This window comes from Cyclopterus lumpus, chromosome 6 (genome assembly GCF_009769545.1).
Source record: "Cyclopterus lumpus isolate fCycLum1 chromosome 6, fCycLum1.pri, whole genome shotgun sequence".
Classification (NCBI taxonomy): Eukaryota; Metazoa; Chordata; class Actinopteri; order Perciformes; family Cyclopteridae; genus Cyclopterus; species Cyclopterus lumpus.
Window position 1 is genome coordinate 9509805 of NC_046971.1, and position 16243 is coordinate 9526047.

The window sequence follows — 16243 nt, forward strand, 5'->3', positions numbered from 1 at the left end:
GTGGGGGGGTTGGAGGAGAATAGTGATTAGGAATTGATCCGGCCCATTGGCCGTGACTGATAGTATCTCTCTTCACTCGGGGGTCAGAGTCACAGCACACCTCAGGTTCAATAACCAGGCAGCTAAAGCCACTGGACAGGATCCTCCGATGGTTGGACCTGCTCACAGTTCTCTGCCGGCAACAGGTCCACACAGAGAGAGAAAGGTATCATCTAAACACATGAATGTATTAACAAGGATTAAAGAGTCTGGTTTTTAAACAGCAGTCTGTGATACACGTCTTATTGATTCAGCATAGCATCACAAAGCAGCAATTGTTCAACAACAGATGTCAAATATTACAATCAAATAATGTAAAATGAAAGAGGTAAATATGCAGCAATATGTGACCCATCGGGGCTTCTCGTTAACCATGTGTCCAAGTAACTGCTTTTAGCCCTTTGACTGGTGCAAGAAACATTCAGATCAGTCTTAGTGCATTGCTGGTTTCAGGATGTTTGATTATCCACAATTGCTTTTATTCCATTGAATTCCCTTGATTTAATCTGTTAACTAAAAACAGAATGTCACTCATTGACTCAAGTGCTTCACAGTACTTGTATACCCATAAAAAAAACACAGATTATTGCATACTATGCTGATGGCACACAAACAAATGTTCTGTACCGAAGTTAGTGTCAGACTGAAAGTAGTTGGCACCGGTGGTGCGTCTCGGAGCGGCCGTGGAAATGTGTGTTGTCTCTTAAACCGGTTGCACCTTCCAGTTCTCTACAGAACACCGTAAACGCCCTCGAGTTCAACACATTCAAAGATTAATCCCACTTCTCCCACTCTGACAGACAAACATTGCATTACATTCATTACTTCAGGTTTTTTTTTTTTCTGAGTGTGATCTGATTTGTGTGACCCATTTGGGCGTGCAATATTGCTGAAAAGCTATCTTGGAAGATATGTCATCAAACCATTACGTTAGGTGATCTCTGAAACAAGCAAAGTGCACCGTCCACTCTATCCTCTAATCTCGTCGTAACTTGGCATTCACACAACACACTCGGTGGTGGGAAAGGACATAAATAAGGACAATACTTTTTGGTTTCAATCATAACTGGATACAGCTGTGGATAAATTTCCAACTAAACTGATGTTGCTAAAAGGTTACACAAAAACAATTTAAAACAAATTAAAACAAAATACTTGATAATAGAGTGTGGTTTCAATACAATACACAGAACAATTAATATTTTCATGAGGTGCTATATATACCCATCAATAGGTTTTTGGATTTTATCAATATATTCAAAGATGCAATATCCTGTAGAAAAAATATCCATCATTGTCCATGATTATCCCCGATCCATTCAGTCTGATTAAAAATTAAACCACATATCTCCAGTCTGATTATAATAACACACCCTCCTACTTTTGACAAAGTAGTGGTTAAAACAATGTCAATAAGGAGGGGACTTCCCTTTTGTTCAGGCATTAAAGGAGGGTGTGTCTGAACCTCACAAGTTAGATGGAAGTTGGGACTGCTTGTGTCCGGTCTCTAAGATCTCAGCAGGGGATCTAGCCCTGGAAGAGTGAACACCGACGGACTGGTTCTGAGGTTCAGGCCCTGAATGTGTCCGACCGACAGGAGCAGCTTGACCCAGGTTTGGGCTGTAGGGTTTGCTCGTAGACATGGGGGAGGAAAAGGGGCTGGTTCCCCCTGCTACCCCTTCTGAGGAGCCGCTCATGGCCAAAGGCCTTTCCTGGTGTGAAGCGCTGTAAGAGCCTGAGATAGTCTTTATTTCCTGGGTAAAGAGATCCACCGAGGACTCGGCCCTCTCTTTAAGGGTACAGGCCACCCTGGCAGGGCATGAGGTCTGAAAGGGGCTGTGAGAGCCCACAGAGCTGGGGAGCTCACTGTGGTAAACTGTCCTTCCGGTCACAGGGCTCTGTATGCTCGGACTGTGGACTGGAGGCGTGTAGCAGGGCGAAGCTTCGCCAGAGCCATACTGGCCCAGGGAGGCGAGGGCCGAGTGCTCGGCCAGAACCTTGGGAAGGAAAACAGACTGGAGACCTGCAAGGCTTTGCTGCGCCAGGGAGGCTGCGGCCCCAGCTACAACTGCAGACCCTGGCTGAATAAATCCAGTGGAGGACTGAGTGCTGGTGATGAAGGGAAAATGTGGGAGGTTCAGACCGCTGGATATCCTGCCTGCTCTGTCATGACTGTACCCCATCTGCTGCACGGTGGCGTGAGAGGGCTGCTGCAGCTGGCTTAGTATAGGGCCGACTGAGCTGGCGATGAGAGGGATTATGGTGGAGACAGAGGGGGCTGGGAATCTCACTGCTAGCCTACCCCTCGCCCCCTGCTGGAGGAAACCTATCGGGTGTGGTGGGGTGGTCATAGCACCGTGGAAGGGCTGAGGGTGGAGCTGAGCAGAGCAGGTGTAGGAGACCGTGGTCTGGCTGATGGGGAAGACTGAGGCTATGCCAGAGTGGGGAGGGTGGTATGGGAGATGGTGCGAGGGCAGAGGGCCCAGAGGCTGCAGGCTGCTGGTGAAGATGGGCTGGGACGTCAGTGTGGGGGACACGGGCCCAGCTGCGAGATGCTGTGCTCTGAGCGACGCCAATGTGTGAGTCTCAATTCCAGATCTGATTTTGTAGGAACTGATAGGAGAACCGGGCCCTGAACCACAGGTACTGGACGTGTTCGCTCCAACATAGAATTTCTTTGGATGGCCGACGGGGTCCTTCAGGGAGCCTGGTGACAGAGGATGGTGGAAGAGGATGGGAGGCAGCTGGGAGTGGTGGGCTAAGGCCAGAGCCAGCGGGGTGGTGGCAGCAGCAGCCTGAAGCGGGGCCTGAATTAGTGGGGCCCAGATGACCGGGATGGGTGACGGGGGAGCAGGAGGAGGGCGAAGGTTCAGTGGGCTGGTCTGGATCAGCTGCGTGCATTGGGCCATGTCACGGTCATGTTGCACTATTCTTTGGATGATCTCGCTCTCTTGGAAGTTTAAAGTGCCAGAACTGTGGTGATGCTGGACTTTATTCTGCAGAACAGAGTTCCTCTTCCCTGTTAAGAAAACACAAATAAGGTCATGCATTTTCTTTTTCATTAATGAGAGCATAAACTGCATATTATGAGGAGTACTCCCCAACATCATTAACTTAAAATGTCCATATATCAGCAACCAATTTACATGGATGTCCAGTTCTTATATAGGGTGTTACAGTATAATGCGGCTAAAAACAGCAAAGACAGAGTGGGATCCGAAACTTGGTACAGAGTAGAAACCATGAAATGTTTCTTATCCTACACACACAGCTCAAACAACTCCTCCTCTTCCTAAGGCGACTGAAGAAGTTCAACCTGCCAAAGACATTGATGGTGCACTTCTACACCGCCATCATTGAGTCCATCCTCTGCTCCTCCATCATCGTCTGGTACAAGAGCAGACTGCAGCGTATCATCCGCTCTGCTGAGAGGGTGATTGGCTGCAATCTGGCTTCCCTTCATGACTTGATCGCGTCCAGGACCCTGAAGCGTGCAAGTAAGATTGTAGCCAACCGCTCTCACCCTGGACACAAACTGATAGAGTCCCTTCCCTCTTGCAGGAGGCTGCGGTCCATCAGGACCAAGACCTCATGCCACAAGAACAGTTTCTTTCCAGCTGCAGTCGTGTTCTTCAACAAAGCCCGGGAGCCCCACTGACTCTGACTCTCACATGCCCAGGACAATTTCAAACACCCTTGTACATTTTTTTCTTTTCTTATTAAAATAGACATACCACTTTTATTTTATAATATGTACTTGTTTTTGAAGTACTGTTATCTGTTTGTTGTTTACCATATTTATCTATTATTGCCCTATGTTTATGGTTTTTATTATTTTTATTGTTTTATTGTTGTATTCTATGTCTATGTTTTTTGTTAAACACCTTTCACCGAGTCAAATTCCTTGTATGTGCAACGTACTTGGCAAATAAACAATTCTCTACCTGAAAACACCTAACTACCTTAAAGTGCTTGTTAGGTTTAGTAAAATTGCCACTTAGCCTCAAATGGTCATGTATGTACTTCTTTTGAATCACCACAAAAAACAAAGAACAAAGACACGACATATTAGGTAAGTTAAAATAACCTTTTCATATTTATAATCTTGTTTAATTTGTCACGGATAGAATTTCATTGTTTGGTATTGCATTCATGGATGCATTAATTATGAAAATAATGATAATCTGATTTACTTTAATCAATGGCAAGTGGTGTGAATGGTAATATTTTCTTTGTAATATTTTATTTTTGTGTGCTGAAAATAAAAATCAGCAATTCAATCAAATCAATTAATCAACTGCTATTAACAATTTGTTATATTCTTGTTTTTAAATGTAGCATATGAAGAAAAAGCAAGCAAAGCAAAAAAATCAAACGTATATAATAAGAAAATATTTAACTGTAAAACATGAAACTAGCTCCTCTGTACAGGCAAAGGACTCACCGATGCGGTCCAGGCGGTCGAGAGCCACGGTCTCAAAGGCCCTCCTCATCATGGGGTACTCCTCCAGCACCTCGTTGAAGTTGTCCACAGACAGCGAGTACAGCCGACAGTAGTTTTCTGCTCGCACGCTGGCGGTCCTCCTGCCTCGGGTGAGCAGGCAGATCTCTGCAGGGAGGAGAGGGGGAGAAGTTTCATTATTTGTACTGTTTATTTTTTTTAAAAACACCAAGGTAAGTCAGAAACACCAAGGATTTTTTTTAATGGGTAATTAATGTTGTGGGATATGTTACAGCCACGTTTATATATTTTTTAGATCCATTCATCAAAGGAATTCTTAGTGAGAGACGATAAAACATGAAAAGGACGATGTCTCTGAACCCCACAGATGGAGCACTTAATGCAATTTCTGCAGCTTACAGTTTGTTCTGACCTCATCTGTCGTGCCAGTTCAGAAAAATAAAAAAATGCGTCATTAAAAAAAATATTTTTCAGGACAGACATATTGAGGATATAGACACAAAAACACACCCAGAGTCTCGCACACTCTCTTTTTTAAACACATGTTCTGTCCTCATTTATCATTTTCCCATCAGTGTGTGTGTGTGTGTGTGTGTGTGTGTGTGTGTGTGTGTGTAGGTGCGTGCGTTTGCGTGTGTGTGTGTGTTCAGCTTTGTTGAGTAGCTTTAATCAAAAACATTTTTGTTTTGTGCTTACCATATCATCAGGTTGTATCAAAGTGAAAACATTAAACATAAAATATGGTTAGAAATAATTGCTTGGGTTGTCAGATCACACCGCCTTACAAGAAAATTATATATTTATATTTCCTGGTGATGAAAATGATGTAACATGGGCGACAACATATTGGAAGTTCTAGATTTCAGCTTTAAATATGCCGTTAACAATGGGGAAAACCCCACAAATAGAATAAAAGATCAGAAAGCTTTGCCCCTCTTAGTCCTGAGCCCTTTTAAGGAGATGATGTGGACAATTTTTCATCTGTAATATTCAGGGAAGTTAATCTGCTGAGTGCCGGAGAACAATAAATCAAAACAAATCACACTATCAGCACTCCTTTACATACATTCATGCTTACTCAGTGCCAGCTACAGAATGTATTAGCATGCAGTTCACACAGCAGGTTGTGTGCAGACAATACCTCCAAAATAAGAGCCATCCGACAGCTTGGTGTCATTGCTGTTCTTGGTCAGGACACTGACGACACCGTGCTGGATGAAGTACATCTTCTTGCCGATGGTTCCCTCTCTGATGATGTAGTCTCCCGGCTGGAAGACCTCGAAGTGCAGTTTGGTCAGCATGGAGGTGACAAAGTTCGGATCGGCGTTTGCAAAAAGAGGCATGGAGGCCACCAGTTTGCGACAGTTAAAGTTGATGATCTCCTGCAGAAGACACCAAACAGTGTTTTAGATTTTTAAGGCCAGGCCTTCGCATTTACAAATGGCAGTATAACTAAATGTGCACATTTAAATCATCATAAAAGCAGAGCGGTTAACGGCTTAGTGCTCCGTTAATGAGCTTCTCTGTCCTCCAGCCATGACTAATCAGATTACATGACTATTAACATCATCGTGCAAAGTAAGAGAGGCATATTAGATTGAATAAATAATTAACTGGAAACTATTTAGAACAAGCATGCTCAACTCTTTAAAGAAAAACAATCTATTTCACATTTCTAAGCTGGATCTACACATGTCATACATGTTTTAAGTGGATATAAGGACATTTGAAGTAGGAATTAATGCAGTGTTTCTCAGTAATTCTCAGGAATTGTAGTTTTTGACTAATATTTTAATTGACACTTATCTTGACATCTACATCACATTGTGTTATAAACCATTTATTTATGTTTTATACTGCTTGTAAATTCTAAATAGGAAAAGTTAAAGTAAAGTGTTACCAATCTTTCCTTTAGTCGTGATACATGTTGACGCCAACATTACGATGACTCAGCAGTATTATCATCATCAAGACAACAACAACAAGTGCGATGACTTCTGACCTCTCGCAGTGGCTCATTCAGCTCCTCCAAAATGCTTTCCTCGTCAAACATCTTGCCCTGATAACGGTGTTCGTAGTAGTCGTGGATCCTCTGCCGCATGTCGGCAGGGAGCTTGTTGAAGGACATGTACTGCTCCACCTGCTTGTACTGCAACAACAAAACAATTATTACATTTAGAAAATCAGAATAATAATAATAACAACAATAATAATAATGATATCACTTAAATAAGTATTTAAGTAAACAACTGCAAGGGAAAATGCAAAGTCATGTCAGAATGGATATATTAAAGTGATTGATGCGTTGGCTCAGAGGTGGACTATAATGTGTCTCATTATGTTAACAGTCAACTGTCGGGCCATCTGTGAAACCTGCCCACAGAGCGATGCTGGGCCTCTGTCCCATCTGACAAATACAGTTGCGCTGTGCAGGCTGCAGCTAATAACATTAACTGTGCCCTTCAGCGGTGTACTCTTCCAGCAAAGCACCATGAATGGTCCGTGTACCCAATCTATGTAAGTTTCCCCAAAATGTATAGGCCGATACAAAAATAATCCCTCTCGTTCATCACTTATGACCCGCTTGAAGTGTGTGGCAGTGTCTGTCTGCAGAGATACTGCCCTCTGCCTGTATTTTCTATTTTTTTCTTATGTTGCCCCAAGTGGGGATGTAACCCCCTCCCAGCCAATAAGCAGGGTGTGCAGCCCGTTCTAATTCCAAGGTCAAACGCCGCCGCTATGTCACGCTCCTCAGAGTACTGAGGCTCACAGAACTAACAGGCCTGACTCAGACAGGCCACAGCAGGATGAAGCGTGCCATGGGCTGCGGCCATTCCCCCATCTGGGGTTTGTGAGGAGGTGTCGTTGTGTTTCTTTGTGCTTTGGAAAATGACCATCGTGAAAAATCAGTAAATAACGTTTTAATCTTTTGATTCATGGCTTTGTTCTCATTAATGCCCGCCCTCTCTATGTATTCACTCTCTAGCTCATGTAACCACGGCTGTTACACTCACCCATTCCCTCACTCACTCACTGAGTAAATCAGTCGAGGAATAAGGAATAAGTATTTAGATCCTTAACTTTAGTACAACCAGCAGTAACATGTTGAGAACATTACTTGAAAGTAAAAGACATGCATTCAAAATCGTACTAAAGTAAAAGTATAGAAGTATTATCAATTCTTCAATTACTGAGAAAAAAAGTAATCATTAAGCAGAAGATGTGTCCCGATTGACTGCTTTATTATATTATTGGATTATTAATATTGATGCATTAATGTATAAACCATATTGTATTGATGTAGGGTGGAAGGGTGAAGCTAATTTTAAATAGTTTATACTGTTGGGTGATTTAATCCATAACAATGCATAAGGTCATATACACTGACTCGTGTTTTTAAAAAGTACATAAAGCTTTTACAGAAATGAAGTGGAGTAGAAGTATAAAGTAGCATAAAATGGAAATAATCAAGTGACGTACACGTACATGAAAATACTTCAGTAAAAATATTTCCAGAAACAATTTCAACTCTGGGACCTAAAGAAAGTAGATTTTCTTTGAAAGAAATCAGCCCCGCAGAGAGCAAACACCGACCTTTTCTTGGTACTGCCTCCTGGAGGAGTCCAGAGACTGAATGAGTGCAGTTGCATGCCCCACAAACATGGCAAAGCAGGTCGCGCCCACAATCATGCTGAGGATGGTGAGCCACACATCAGCCATGCCGATGGGGGGGTACAGGCCGTACCCAATGCACAGCATGTGACTCATGGCCTTGAACAGGGCGTAGGAGTACTGCTGACCCCAAGTGTCATTCTGTATGAGACGCAGAGGAGAAAAGAGAAAGCTTATCACCACAACAATAACGCTGCAGTAAATCTCTGAGCCTATTCACAGTTTGAGATCAACACCACAGGTGATGATGACACCTTCATTTCTCAGGTTTGTTGGCTTTGAAGCGCTCCGCTTTGGGGCTCAGACTCTCAGAAAACAACACCTAATAAAATACATGCAGACGTTTACACTGACATTACTGTCCTGATGTATTCTTTGGTCTATTTCAGCTACCAGTATAACTATTATATATTCTGTACTTAATAAAACAAATATATAAATAATTAGTATGATGCAACTAATGATTATTTTCATTATCGATTCATTATTTTCTCAATTAAGCAATTATTTGGTCTACAAAATGTAAGAAAATTAAGAAGACATACAAATATAATATCCCTCAGCCCAAAGGGATGCACTTAAATATCTTGGTTTATTTGGTTTAATATATGATAAAGAAAAGATTCACACCCTCACATTTGAGAGGATGAACATTTTTTTCTAACAAATCGATAAATTGAATCATTGCATCTCCACACAATCCAACACCCCTGCAATATGTGCAGTTACCTTGAAAGAAATCTCTATATTAACCAACCCAAAATATGTTTGTGTTGTTTTTAAGCACCTAAAGACTGGGTTTCAAAACTTAAGTGTTTAAGGAACTTACTTAAGTAAAAATGTTCATATTTATTGAGTTTACCATTCAAAAAGTCTGTATTTGGACTTTGATCTGGTTGGATTAACAGCAACCAAATAGGAACCACAGTTATATCAGATTATTTTGATTCATATGTTAACTCCTGAATCATGGAAACATATGAGACATAATCTTTTTCTAGCTGAGACCCACCTACTTCAAACCAGCAAAACAAGTACAGAATTAAACTAAAAAGGTTTGTGTTCTTGCAGGTCCCCATCGACGACTTAGACCGCTTACCACCATCTTGTTTCTAGTGACCCAGCAGTCAGGAGGGAAGTCCTGCAGCATGGGAACCAGGAACTGCAGACAGCCATCCCAGTGACACAGCAGCAACATCATACCAATCAGGTTCATGATGCGCACCATGGCGCTGGCCAGGTCATAGGTCATATGGAAAACCTGTCACACAGATTATCAGCATTAATAAAACTGAACAAAAATTAATTTCTCTCTCATACAATCAGAGGATTTGAAATATACAATAGGTGCTTTATGGGCCGTACACAGTGGTCCTATATCAGACCACAATGGCCTAATATTCTATAGACCACCAGAGGCTGTTTCATTGTTGCATAACCATCTGCAAGCAACATTAATGACCTATGGGTGCAGCCTCAGTTGGAATTATTAAAAAAAAGACAATGCTGGAAAAATCAGTTGGTTGTGTGTAAACCTGAGAGAGTAACCGACAAATGAACTCTACCGCTTTAAGAATATGTACTTATGTAATTGTTTTTACAATACACAGCATCATGTATTTTCCTTGAAATCGAAAACATTGATAGTAATCCAGACGAGATTCCAAGTTAGCAGAAATCTGCAAATGCAAGGGAAACCTCACGATGTATATATAGCACTTTAGTCAGATGACAAAATGATTTTGAATGAGCATTGAATTGAGAATTTAGGGCATTTTTCTTGGCAAATGACAAAAATGATGAACAAAATTGCCGCCGATTAATTTTGACTAAAAGTTGCAGCTCTATTAGCTGGTGCATAGTCGTGCATATAACGATGCAGAGAGCCTTTCCGTGCAGGATCTACCTCTTCCCACTGGTGGATGTAGCGGATGAGCCTGGAGAGGCGCAGTAGCCGCAGCAGACTGAGGATCTTGGTGAAGCGGACAATCCTCAAGGCTCGGGCTGTTTTGTAAAAGTCTGAGTCGATGCGGGTCTCCACGATGAGAAAGATGTAGTCCACAGGTATGGACGAGATGAAATCCACCACAAACCAGGTCTTCAGGTATTTGATCTTAATCTGATGCGGGTCGAGGATGATCTCCGTGTTGTCCTCCTTGACGATGCCCGTGCGGAAGTTGAGGACCAGGTCCATGAGGAAGAAGGTGTCCGAGACCACGTTAAAGACGATCCAGGGCGGCGTGTGCTCGTCCTTGAAGAAGGTGATGCCCACAGGGATGATGATGAGGTTCCCCACCATCAGCAGCAGCATGGTCAGATCCCAGTAGAACCTGCAACACAAACATAACTCACGTTGTAGATAACAGCGGGCTGAGGTCATTCAGGTCTTCAGATTAGATACTTCAACTTTGAAGCATCTGTGAGTGTCTAGAAAAGCGCTATATAAATTAGATAATCTGAAGACCTGAATGACCTCAGCCCAATCCGACCTTTGACAAAATAACTGAGCTGAATGTGTTATGTGTGGATGAATAAATTATTTGTTTGGCATTTGCCAGAGAGAGCATAGAAAACTCAACATTTTAGGCAAATGAAAATGGGGGAATTTTCAGCGGGTAAAAACTCTTTTGGTCTGTAAAGAGTAAAATGTTAGAAAGATCCTGGTAGACACTGGAACAGATTATGAACGGAGATTAATTTGATCAATGGTTGCCATTCGGTTCACACGGGAGACTTTTGAAGCCAGAGTCTGAATGTGTGTGTGTGTGTGTGTGTGCATACTAAGTATGTGCTGCATATTCAAAGCAATTCTATAAATAAATCTACAAGCAACTTGAGGTCTAACACTGGAACTCAAAATCCAGTAGATTTAAGTAGATTTAGATTGTTCTAATGACCCCAAAGAAATGCAAACAAATACAATTTGAGCATACACATTAACAACATAAGAAATGAGTTGATTCTAGAAAACAATCTCATTCAGTTCAACACTGAGTTTCTGGACGCATGCAGGATGGAGAGGGAAATGGGTTATTGGTATTCATCTGAATTGCTCATGAGGAAATATTGATTTTCACAACTAACTTAATCCTCAAGTAGCAGCAGCAGCAGCAGCAGAGTGCTCCATTTCATCTGGAAGTGCTTGAACAAATAGGCTGTGTTTAGTTGTTGTTCATAGTTAAGTCACCAAATTGCATTAAAAAAATATTTCTATTAATTCATCGCTCCATTAACAAACATGGCAAACATTTGCCAACAGCTCAATATCTAGCTGTTTCAATTACCCTGTTTACTATCGTGATATTTGTTATTGTCAGATGTCTTTATTATTTATCTCTTTAGACTGCTTTCAAATTGTCATTGCAGTAGCTGCTGTATAACAGAGGACGACATCAGGGCACTTCACGATTCACAGGAAACATACAGCAACGAGCAGCTCGGCCAAACCAACAAAAGCCAAGATGCGCAGAGCGGTTTGTTTACCAATTACAATCTCGAGGGTACATGTGAGACGAGAAAGCACGCATGCATGTGATTGCATGTCTGATCCATTTCAGAGACCTTATTAATCGCTGATCGAACCAGCAGGAGCCCGACACCTACAGGGTCAGCACAGCGGTGTTGGGTGGGGGGGGCATGCATTACACCAATTAAGACCACTAAGGTGGCACACAGTAACCACACTGTATGAGCTGAGCTACAGCAGCAATCAATTGGTTGTCAACCACGATATTAATTGCCAAACGATTAATCAGTTTGAGTATTTTTAATTTGTGAATATTTTCCTCTGTGACAGTAAGCTGAATATAAACTATATATTTTTCACCGCATTTCATAGACCAAACAACTCAACTTAAATCTAGAAAAATAATCAACAGATTAATCAGCAATGAAAATAATCGTTAGTAGCGGGCCTAAACCGAACAGTCAAGAGGAGGGAATGCAACATTCTTGTAAAAGTGTGAATTGGACAAACGCCTCACCATCTTGTCCACAGGTATAATTCAATATTTCAGTTCATGATTGACAGAGAGAAACGCATTTGACTAAATGTGAGTAGTGTGCAACATTATTGTGTCTATGGATGTTAAGTGCCACCGGCAGCTTATCTGTGTTCCTGTCAATTTGGTCAATGTGACATTTTCTGGGCTCAAATGAGATTCCAGGAAGTAGGCCACCAACATCACACCAAAGCTTCACCGGAGAACATCACAAAAAGAGGGAACCAGTGAGGACATTGTGGTCATTTGTTCTTATCAGCTTTCTGTTGTTCTCTGCCAAACAAAGCATTTGCGTTCCTCTCTTCATCTGCGTGTCTCTGTGGCGACACACTGGTCCTAATTGCACTTCCCCTCTCTCGCTAAATCCACCGTTATCTCCTGGGAATCCATGTCATCTCCAGAAGTCATCTCCCATCAGCCAGATGTTGAGTAGTTAGCTTTACCGCTCTGCACACGTAACCGTTCTGCAGAACCCTGGAACAGCTGGACCAAAAATAATAATAATGTTTGCAGGGGACAGTGCATTACTGCCCATGCAGACCCTTTCAGTGTTCTGAGTGTGATCGGCTGCCTGTGCACACAGCATTCAGGCCACAAAGATCATACAATTTACTGGTGTAATCTGGGGTTCCCATCAAAATAAAGCTGACAGTTATGGGTTCTCAAGACCTCTACTGGTCGAGAAAGGAATCTTGCTCTATTTGGGTCAGAGTGCAACTATGTAAAAGAGCACGAGAGCACAAAGAGAGGGGAGTTACAAGCAAAGTGAACACAAAAAGGCTTAAAATGGTGAAAGGAGCTTAGATCAATCAGGACAGCTGAAAAAGGGATCACATTTGTACTATAGATACTTATCTCTTGATGCCAGAGCGCAGCTGAAGCACAACAGCCTGCATGCAGCTCAGTGGCTTAACACACACCTGTACTGTGGCTCAGGCCCACCAGCAATCATATTAACCATATTTACGCAGCGTGCCAGTTCAGTATGTCTGCTGCTGTATCCACGGACAGCTTTACTAAAAGACAGCAGTTACTTATGCAATAAACAACACAGACTGTTTATGAAAGATACAAGGAGACATTGGTTTTCTGAGCTGAATGCACTGTGGTCATGGAAACAGTGAGTGAAGATGAGTGTTTTTATGATTGGATTCAACAGTTTCTCAGAAGCCTAAAAGACACACATAACCTTTAAGGTGACCGGTAACTTCAAGTGGAAACTGCAGGATGATGTGTCCTCCTTTAGAGGCCCAGAACCCTGCTCCTGCTCAAAGTGTGGCCCAAACTGAGCTTAAAGTAATGACAACTCATGCACATGTAACAGCTGGATGTCCTGATTCCTCTCAACATCATTTTCATTTCAACCTCCCTGTGTGTTCAATGTTTTGCGGTGTGTGTGCCTCCCCGTGCACACCATCTCTGCTCCATTAGACTAATTGTACTGTAATAATCTCCACTGATGTGTGCTTCTAATATCTCGAATGGTCATGTTACCCTTTTGATTACCCCATTTCCAAGCCCCTGCTGCACTCTCTGTAATCCACTGCCCTCGCAAAATGATCAACAAAAAAAAAAAGTGTAATTCAGATGAGTGGAAAAAAAACCCTGCAGTGACACACATCGGCATACAATTTGCCAGTGAAAATATGATGACAGTGAGCCTCAAGGTTAAATGTCATGAAGATCCCTTGATGGCGGTGATGAACAAAATGCTGGTTTGCATGCAGCGTTCAATGGGATGTCAAACATGCATGTATGCATGGCACGGCATGGCACGGCATGGCACGGCACGGCACGGCACGGCACGGCACGGCGTGTCTGTTTAATTAGAGAATACAGGTTGGCTTAGTTTGTGGCACAAATTAAATGTATCGACGGGGACAATTGGTTTGTTAGATTACCATGAAGCCGATATTTAGTGGGATTGAAATCCTGCACACAAACACTATAGGCCAAACAAAAGGTTGACTCATATCCCACATCTGTTTGGTATAATTTGACTGTCATTATGCTAATAAGAGATGTTGTAGAGTCAACTCCTTTATGATCCACCAGATGTTTCCCTGTAAGTAGGGCTTGCACATTGCGAGTGATTAAGTTTTTAGAAAAGGATCACTTTCAGAAATGAAGCCATTTATCTATTCAAGGTGTGTATGGATTAGCCTACCGAGGCATATTTAGCTTATGATATATATTCTGCACAGGCATGTTATCATAACATCTTCACAGTGATTAAAAAGATAAAAACACTCCTGTGTAAAGGGGATTAGTGTGTGCGTGTGTGTGAGTGTGTGTGTGTGTGTGTGTGTGTGTGTGTGTGTGTGTGTGTGTGTCTATCATATTACGTTAATAGTGACATTATAATATGTGATGGCATTTCATGTCTCATCAAGATGTGGCTGATCTAAAATGATCTGTTTGTCAAACAAGCATAACATTGAATTGACAGGATCGCTGCTGCACTTTTCTTTTCTTTTCTTTCTCCTATAAACACGCCTGTTTCTGTAAAGAAAGGTTTTCTGCACACAAATTACCTAAAATCACTGTACGGATGGATTATCCAGAAGCCAGCAGACTTCACTCGCTCCCTCTCGTGCTCCACGGCCCTCTCACTCCCCAACATCCGCAGGGAGAACTTGTTGACTCCCGGTTGGAGCATCGCCCCAAACTGCCGGTGCATGAAGCCGGCTTGGTACAGCCGGTCGTCCTCAGGTATGATTTGCTCGGTGCCCTCCAACTTAATAAAACTTGACTGGTCAAACCCAGAGCCTTGCCCGGCTGCGCCACTCATACCACCCGTTGCTCGCTGCTGGGCCACGGGGCTGTGCTCACCGGGGTAACTCTCCCTGACACCCGCCTCGGGGATGAGGCGCTGCTGCTCCGCCGGATCGGACCCGGGAGGATGCCGCCCGGTGATGGAAGAGATGCTGCCCCTAAATAAGCGGCAGTCCCCGTTCAAGTTGGTCTTCACAGTCACGTCCCTCTCCAAGTCTTCGCTCCTGGCCTCCTCAATACTCTTGCAACTGCTTACAGGAGACGGGGAGGACAAATGTTTTAGCCGAATACTTTTCCTCTTAGTGTCCTTGTCGCCGTTGTCTCCTTCGTCAATCACGAAGGCTTTTTGCCCAATGTTTTGCGGCAAGCTGTACAGCCGTTTGCGCATGGAAGACTGGAATCTTTCCATGCTGAAGAAGGAGAAGAGGTGCGCTCTAAGGAAAGCCTGTGAAAACAGAGGGATGAATCATGAATCTGGAGGCAAACAGTGACGGCGCATCCGCAGGGCAGGTTGTATCTTATTTGACACTTGGGACGTGCCTCTCCTCTTCTCCCCCGGTTCAAACATTGAGATGCGTCAACGATGTACGCGGCCGCTTCAATCCGAAGGTCATGTGAAAGCGGCACACATGTAAATCCAGGTGAACCCACAGCGTGCAGACGAGAGCGCATCAGGATGCAGCATGCTGAGCGTCGGACGTGCCGGAGTGGGAGAAGGCTGCCGCTGAGTTCCTCAATGACAAAGCATGATCTCCACCTCCCCAAAATATCTGAGCTCTGTGTCAGTGCAAGGTGATGATGACACACGTGCATGCAGCCAGCACCGGCATCCAAAGAGAGCTGACATCACTGATCCATCAGTCCCCCCCCCCCCCCCCCCCCCCCCTGCTTTCTAATAACGTGAATATTGATGTGATGATCGATCGGGTTGCCATAGGAGCCTGCGTGGGACACGCGCTCACCTCCGCCCAGGACAGCTGGAGAGGATGATCCAAGGATGCGATCCAGCCTTGGAGTTGATAGTTCACTAATGTTGCATTACAGGCGTTATGGTCTAATAACCATCCTCGTCTTTTCAGTCACGTTGATAAAAACTCATCCGGTCTGGATTTCATTAGAGGTATACGCTTTTGATAAAAGTGTATACCTTTTATGAAGCACATAAACAAAGGAAAAGTGTATAAAATAAAACAAACTGGTTAATACACCAACTCAAGAAATGATTCTGCAAGCAAAACTGAGAAAAAATTGTATAAATCCAACCAAAGTGGTTCGTTGGTCCATAAGGTTATGA

At 43.1% G+C, this 16243-nt stretch overlaps 1 protein-coding gene across 1 annotated transcript; it reads right to left on the reverse strand.

Annotated features, from left to right (window-relative positions):
- Window positions 1-1505: 1505 nt before the first annotated feature.
- On the reverse strand, window positions 1506-15358 carry LOC117732444 (potassium/sodium hyperpolarization-activated cyclic nucleotide-gated channel 1-like). Its single transcript, XM_034535389.1, has 8 exons — window positions 14709-15358; window positions 10080-10503; window positions 9273-9434; window positions 8096-8314; window positions 6504-6650; window positions 5643-5883; window positions 4484-4648; window positions 1506-3058 (listed from the first exon to the last, which is right to left on the reverse strand). The coding sequence occupies exons 1-8, from the start codon at window positions 15356-15358 to the stop codon at window positions 1506-1508; spliced, it is 3561 nt and encodes a 1186-aa protein (XP_034391280.1).
- Between the last annotated feature and the right edge of the window lie 885 nt (window positions 15359-16243).

What these genes read in the sequence shown, in the direction of transcription:
- LOC117732444 (XM_034535389.1), bottom strand. Translation starts at nt 15,358, where the DNA reads ATGGAAAGATTCCAGTCTTCCATGCGCAAACGGCTGTACAGCTTGCCG. An exon ending in ACATCCACCAGTGGGAAGAG is followed by an intron (nt 9,435 to 10,079) that starts GTAGATCCTGCA and finishes TCTGTGTGACAG; the next exon opens with GTTTTCCATATGACCTATGA. An exon ending in TGAATGAGCCACTGCGAGAG is followed by an intron (nt 5,884 to 6,503) that starts GTCAGAAGTCAT and finishes TGTCTTCTGCAG; the next exon opens with GAGATCATCAACTTTAACTG.